Genomic DNA, 7,669 nt, shown 5'->3' with positions numbered 1-7,669 from the left:
GTTCAAAACTTATTTCTAGCGGCAGAACAGGTTGGAAGATGGCTATTTACTGTTATTTGTTGTTTTTAAATCATCCTACAGGCTCTGACATAGATAAATTTGAAAGTGAGGTTTTGAAAAAATCCGTAAAACTTGAAAAAAATCTGTGAGATTGCTCTGTGGGTCCATATACTGTACCTGCAAAATGACACAAAATCCTTATAACTTATGGACAATCTGTACAAGTTGACATGTATGTTGTTATTTATTTGCTTTCTGGGAAAGCAAATAAATTTAAGTTTACCATAGTACCTTACACTGTCAAAGTCAAACTTGTTTTTAGGGGTTCAAATTGGGGTGGGGGAGGGGGTGAGCTTCAACTCGCCTAAGGCACCAAAATGGCTAGAGCCAGCACTGGTTACTGGTTATCCATCTGTCCTAGTTGTTGTGTTCTTGGGCAAAACACTTCAGCTGCCTTGCCTGCTGGTGGTGCCAGCTGTGGCTGCAGGAATATGGATGCAGGTTGAGAGGACATGAAAGTAGCCATAGGGAAGAAAAGTCATTTCAGCTGTTTGTATTTGGCATCTTGTTCTTGCAGTCATGTTCCACACCTCAAAACCACAGGTGAGGGTTGAAAATCAGTAAATCGAGAGCTTTGCCTTTTGTAAAAGTTGAAGTCACACTCGGGTATTGCTGGGGGAAAGAAATGTTTGGTTTTCTCTCCTGAACCTGTTGCCTCTGCAACTCAGTCACATGTGACCCCAGCACCCAGTGCTCATGCAACACCTCCCACAGAAGTCCCCTCGTTACATTAAAATGACTCCACTTTAAATCCATCTTTGTGGTGAAATAAACAGTCAAAACTAATGTTGTCCAAAAACTGAATGAAGAAATGCTCTAAACACTTTTTCCTTGAACGTGAATAAATCATTGCTCACCGTGCTTAAAGGCATCCACATGTGTGAACAAATAGCTCACGCTTCCCTCAAATCAATGTRATTACAGAGGTGATAGATTCGCTGATAACTGGCTGACAAAGTCATTTCAGCAGGTGAATGGGTTTGGTGAAGTTGTAATTGGAGGCGTTCGGAGGGAGCAGCTGGGACGAGGGAGGGGGCCGCTTCAGTGGCTTCATTATCAGAGTGCTGACAGCACAGCGAGCTGACAAATGTTTGATCAGGATATCGTGTTGGTGTCGTTTGGTGGTGGGGTGGAAGTGCTGTTGTCTTTAGTTACCTGGTATACAAATGAACAGCGGGGGCTGATTCAAGCAGACGATTCTGCCGGTGATTCCACACGAGCTGTTGATACAAATGTAAACTTTATACATCACTCACTACCTTCATATTTTGTTTTTTGTTGGGTTTTTTTTTTACTTTCCCCTCCCTCCTCCGTCTGCTACAGCTCTGACAGAATGACAGACGTCCTTTGTGTTGCTGTTAGATGGTTCAATATTTTATGGGACCTCATGAGCTAGTGAAAGGAGTTAGGGCAATGTCAGGGAACTATTCAGAGCTGACGTTTTCTGTTTTAAACAGTGATCTAGTTTTTCTTTTCTTTTTTTAAAGCTTAGTTTATTTTCAAACCAACTTTCAGAAAAATTGTCGAATGAAAAAGTCAGAAAGCTGCATTAAAGGTGAGGTGAGATGTACGAGCTGCAGAGGTGTGGCTTCCATAACAAATCCAGGTAACGACTTATATCAGCACTAATTGTACTTCTTATAGAATAAAACTCAGCATTGATGATTGTGTCAAATGCAGGATTTAGCATAACCAACCTGTAACACTAATTCTGATAAAGGACAGTTTTAAATAAAATAATGTTATAATTTTAATGCATTAAAATGGCATTTACTGCATTGGATAAAAGCTGAAAAATCATTTAAGGCTTTACAAAGTGCAGGAATCTAGCACTCAGTTGGAAAACAGTTAGCACGGTGGAGAAAATTATTTTGCACAGAGCCTCAATTTTGCTCCACATCGCCATGACTTAACAGGAGCTGGGCTGTTGTTCTGAGAAATGTCTGTTATGGTGACAACGAGCCTGTAAACTAAAACTAGACCTGGTTAGGCGACAGAGGCCAAAGCAGACTAAAGACTAAAGCAGCAGGATTGGATTGATTCAAAGTTAACACAGACAAAATTAGTTTGCGTGTGCGGAGGGTTGTGTGGGGTGTTCAAGCTGGAAGAATGTGTGTAATGCACTCCTGTCTGGTCTTGATTGTTTAGAAAAACGCTTCACCTCAGCGTCAGGATCCTTAGAATTTTCTGCTGTAAAATCCCTCTTTTGATAACCATCAATTAAAACAAGAAACTTCTGTAACTGTAGCAGAGCTAAAGATCTGTTTACACTTTTGACAAGAACACCAGTAATGAAGCGACTGTGTGTAAAAACCCCAGCAGGGGAGCCGTTTACCTCTCAGATCAAAGTTTGTGTTGAAAGAAAACTGTGATCAAAGTCCAGATGAATCTGGATCATTTTAAACTGGCAGAAGTTGTTTTTATGTTAATTTCACATTGACATGTTGGGTGCTCCTGTGGTCAAACATTTTTGTTTACTGTTTTTCTTAAATCAATGACTACGTCATAGCTCTAACACAGGCCAGGCCAACCAGCAGATCGGGATCTACTGGTAGATCTTTAGCCTGTTAGCAGTAGCTCACAGAGCAATGGATCACGGAGCTTGTAGAACACAACATTGTTTAGCATTGCAGCCTTAAACGCGCTCTTGTAGAATGCAACGTTTGTTTCTTTAGCATTGCAGCCTTGAACACACACTCTTCGCAACAGTTGTTTAATATTGCATTCTTGAACGCGCTCCAGTCTCGTGAGTTTTGGGTGCTGTGAAACAGCACTCCGAACATGGTCTTGCGAGATTAGGGTCACGTGTTAAAACATGGCAGCGAGGCGGAAAAAAATGATGAACAAAAGACAGCTAACAAGCAAATTAAAACTTATTATTTTCACCTGGAGTGGGAAGAGGACTCATACATAATTTGAGCGCTGCCTTGGCTTGTCCAAAAGGATAACGTGGAACAGCATTTCTTTCGAACGAATGCACAGACGCTACGAGGCGGATTTCCCCTCCTAAGGTAAGGGTGCTATGCTAATGCAGCCCCGTACCTGCCTCAACACACGTCTTTCAGCGATAACKAAGTTATGAAAGTAGCGTTTTATGCTGCAGACGTGCTTTTCCGTGATTTTAAAAATAAAAGTGAGATTGTGGCTGCTATAAAGACATGCAGTTGTCCACCAGGATTGATCCTTTTTGTTTGAGCATCACTTTTCTGTTTCTCTGTCAGGAGTTAAGTAAGGATTTTATCTTTTCTTTTTTTTTGTAGGTAAATATATGGTTAAGTAGATAGTTTTGTTTGACAATACTTTAAATTAAATAAAACTAGCAACACATTACGTTCTGTTTTATTTACTTTAAAGAAGTGAGGAGTAGGGAGACGAAAAATCATGTTTTTTGATACTGAGACTGGACGAGTAGATCTCGGCAAACTGCCGACTTCAAAAGTAGCTCTTGTTTCAAAAAAGGTTGGGCACCCCTGCTCTAACACCAGTGGTCGCCAAATGTTTTGAACCTCAAGAACTTCCTCCCTCCTTCCTTTGATCCTCATCATACACAGCTAACAGATCCACTGCCCACCACACCGCTCGGACCCACCTAGAACTCCTGGAGTTCACKTCAGGATGTTCTTTGTGGACTTTAGCTCGGCCTTTAATACCATCCGTCCCAACATCCTGGGGGACAAACTGGCTGCCCTRGACTTCMCTCCCACCACTTGYGGCTGGATTAAGGACTTGCTTACAAATCGTCCTCAGTCTGTAAGAACTGGTGCACACAGCTCTCCTCCACCCTCACAATGGCTCCCCTGCATTTTGGATGCAAAACGGCGCAATAACTACTTTATTATTACTTTTGTCTCTGTATATACTGTATATATTGCTGTTGTCCTSTATGCCTATGTTAAAATTGTTGTGCAATGACAAAGACCTATTCTATTAAAAACAGATRAAGATGTTTGGATATGAAGGTGTAGTTGGAAAATGTGCTTCTTTGTGTCTCTACAGGGTCACAACATCTTCTCCAATCTGTCGTCCACAGAGTACAGTGACCTCATGCAGCTGCTGAAACAGTCCATTCTGGCCACGGACCTCACTCTGTACTTTGAGTATGTTCTGCTAAACCTACTCTTTATTAATCTGTAAGTCAGACGTCAGCACAGTCCAGAGCCCTGGCTCATTTCCAGTGAATATGGCCAACCTCTGGACCTGTTTTTGTGCATTGCTTATCAAAGGAGTGCAGGGTTTGTTTTAGCTAACASCGCCCCCTTGTGGATTTCTTTGTAATTCACAACCCGGTGTAAAAGGTTCTTTATTTTAATGTAATATCGCTTCAGGAAAAGAAGCACTTTCTTTGAACTGGTCAAAAAAGGAGAGTACAACTGGAACGTTAAGGCTCACAGAGACATGTGCAGGTAGAGTCGCCTCTTTGTGTCCCTAAAAGTGATTTTAAATGGCATCAGCATCTCTTAAGGCTTAAAATAACCTGCTCTCTTCTCAGATCCATGATGATGACAGCGTGCGATCTTGGTGCTGTCACAAAGCCCTGGGAAATATCGCGCAAGGTGACAAGTACACAAAATTGGAGAAACGTGTAGATGTATATTCAGTGATGACTTTTTCAGAGATTTATTAAAATCTGTAAAGTTATTATTAAACTCTGTCCAGCTTTATGAGATAATTTCCTAACAGACAAATTTGATTTTAACAGATAATGTTAAAATTATAAGCTCTTGGGCAATCTATATGTGCTTAGACGATGCGATTGAGCTTAATTTCATTTATGACCACAGCAAATTATTTCTTGAAATCCATCAAATTGGCTGACTTAGAACCATTTTTGTGTTTTCTAAGCTTGGTTGGCTGTGGCAGCCATCTTGAATTTGATTGACTCCAAAAGTGAACCAATTGTAGATGTGCATCAAATGATTACTTTCTGACAGCTTCATTCAAATCTATCCAGTGGTTTGTGAAATATTTTGCTAACAGACAGACAGGGTTGGCTCTAATTGTTAATGGCAAAGATTTAAAAGCAAACCTGAAGGAAACTGTTAGATGTCTGAGTATGTGTTGGGGATGACTCTCAGCTACAGTCACACCATATTTTTTGTTCAATATTTGTAAAACTGACTGAGTTATGGTCGTTTTTACAGTTTACTAAAGTCGCTTTGCTGCTGCGGCCATCTTGAATCAGCTCAACAGTGAAACAGTTGATAATTTTGCTAACATGCGCACACACAGAAAGACCTGTGCAAAAAACACTGTTGCCTTCAGCAGCAAGTGAACAATCTCAGGTCAATTTTCGTTTGCTTCGAAAAATACACAAACCTTTCCGTCTCCTTCTAGGTCGCAGAGTTGGTGACGAGCGAGTTTTTCGAGCAAGGGGACAGAGAACGACTGGAGCTGAAGCTCACGCCCTCGGTGAGTAAAATCAAACCAGCTCAGCTTTTTGCAGCCTCCCCTCACCTCTGTGCCCTCGGAGAGCTGATGATGCCAAAACCAAAGATATATTGGCTCTGCAGTTCCGAAAGGGACTGCGAAGGAAACGTGAGAGCTCGTGCTGCTTCACGTGAGAAATACGTACAGTCAGCTCGACCCCTCTGTTGCTGATTTTGTGTTCATTAATCTGCAAAACACAATGACTGTTTTATATTTCCCCTCATTTAACTTACAAAAGTGTAAAATCTAGCTCCCAGTTAGGATGTTTGTCTTCATTCAGAAATATCTTTCCAAACCTGAGAGCTGCAGCCAAGAGAAGAGTGTCATAAATCCTTCAAAGGAGAAAACCAACAGCTTTCTGGATGCAATTAATGACTGTTAAATAATCGAGTCAGGCCACATTGCCTCCCCTTTTTGAAATAACTAATTCAGTAGCCTAGGGTTTGCTGCTTGTGTCAAACCTTTAGCTCTTCCTTGTGTGGGTGTTGGAAATGAAATATTAACTTCTGAGTCGTAGCCTGGTAACTATCTCTGAAGCACAGCCTCCGTGGAGCCTCTTAAGTTCAGCCTGCATGAATGAGGGCGAATGGGAAATGTGATGTGAGAAAGAAAAGGAAGGGAGAATTCACTCAAATCTCTTGACAGTGTGAAAAATGCAGAAAACACGTTTTGCCTTTTTTTTTTTTTTTTGTGCGTTTTTAGGCCATATTCGATCGCAACAGGAAGGACGAGCTTCCGGGGCTTCAGCTGGAGTGGATTGATGGGATCTGCGCGCCGCTGTACGAGGTAACATTCAGGAGACGAGCCGCTCTCCGGCCTTCACTGTGTCACGTTTGCAAACATCCGCCTCTGACATCAGCACACGCGTTCCTTTTTTCCTCCGTTATTGTCCCTCACTGACGCCAGCAACGAAAGTGTCGCCATTCGACTTTCTTTGCAGCCACAGATTTTTTTCCCTTCTCCCTCTCGATCGCTCTCTCTCTCTCTCTCTCTCTCTCTCTCTCTCTCTCTCTCTCTTTTTAATCTTTTAACTGAAAGCTCTGAAACAGCTTCAAGGTTACGGCCCGTTCTTTTGAGCAGAGCAAAGTGAGTGACGGAAGGAAGTGCAGAGAAGTGTACTGTAGGCTGACTTTTGGCTGCAACCAGGTCTAAAACATAAAACATTGCATTATTTTACTAAAGGATGTTCTTAGAAAATGTTATTCAAATTAAACTTTATGGCCAGCTTGACTGTTCCTAAACTCAAAAATTCTTGGTTTTATTTCCTTCTGATCCATGAATTAATTATAGTCAAAAATCTGACTGAATACTCCTTTTTGCTACCAATGACATGTCTCTGTGCAGAAGTTTTAAGGGAAGATCTGTTTAAAGTTAACATCATTTCAAAGGTTTCGTGATGAGGACCTGAAAAGCAAACCACAAAAATAGGATAACTACTTCTTCTTTTATTTTATTGGTGGATTGCAAACAATTAGGATAACTCAGTSAAAACTTTCACTTGAATGCAGCAACTGGAGCTAATGTAAGCTGGGACCAGTGATGACAAAGTAAGTGCAGCTGGACTGATTAACAAATGAGGAAGAGGTGAGACACAAATGACCAGCGACGTCCACACATGAACCCTACAGAGTAGCTGTTTCACCAGAACTKAACGAGTTATCAGCTTTCTTTACACACACAAACTGAAACTCACCTAAAGCACGTTATAAAAAATGTTACAGTCCTACCTTTACTTGTAAATGAAGTGCATGCACTGGTTACAATATACCATCAGACATTGTTACAAGTTGGAAAAAAAAGTCAGAAAAAGCAGAAAAAGTGGTTTGGTTAGAAAAATGTTTCAGCTTGGATACATAATCCTCCATTCTGAAAGTCAGGTTTGGCTAGAGCCAAGGAGAAAAAAAATAAATGGACTTGATTTGTCAATTGCTCAMCAGCTGAAAATAAAAGAATCCCTCGGCTCATGAGCGCCCCCTACCATGAGGTAAGAGAACTACCCAAATCTGTTGAATTATGCTCAACTGCTTCAAAACCAAACTTTAGCTCAGCATTTGTAAATTTAACAGTCATTGCCATTTTTGTTTTCTCTGTTCACTTGGCTGGCGGCTATAATGGACTCCAAGTTTATCAGTCATAAATCCACTAATTGCTTTCGTTAAAATCAGCCCATTGTTTTTTGAGC

The 7,669-nt window shown here is 41.1% G+C and overlaps 1 protein-coding gene across 1 annotated transcript in view; it reads left to right on the top strand.

Moving 5' to 3' along the window:
• pde11a (phosphodiesterase 11a) overlaps positions 1 to 7,669 on the top strand; it is a 54,400-nt gene that overhangs the window by 34,422 nt on the left and 12,309 nt on the right. The window contains exons 15-19 of the mRNA XM_014001427.1: positions 4,057 to 4,157; positions 4,386 to 4,463; positions 4,550 to 4,613; positions 5,395 to 5,469; positions 6,190 to 6,273. Of these exons, the coding sequence (XP_013856881.1) occupies positions 4,057 to 4,157; positions 4,386 to 4,463; positions 4,550 to 4,613; positions 5,395 to 5,469; positions 6,190 to 6,273 (402 nt within the window). The remainder of the gene's footprint in view (positions 1 to 4,056; positions 4,158 to 4,385; positions 4,464 to 4,549; positions 4,614 to 5,394; positions 5,470 to 6,189; positions 6,274 to 7,669) is intronic.

The sequence above is a fragment of the Austrofundulus limnaeus genome, unplaced genomic scaffold (genome assembly GCF_001266775.1).
Source record: "Austrofundulus limnaeus strain Quisiro unplaced genomic scaffold, Austrofundulus_limnaeus-1.0 Scaffold9, whole genome shotgun sequence".
Lineage (NCBI taxonomy): Eukaryota > Metazoa > Chordata > Actinopteri > Cyprinodontiformes > Rivulidae > Austrofundulus > Austrofundulus limnaeus.
This window is presented reverse-complemented; position numbering and strand designations above follow the sequence as displayed.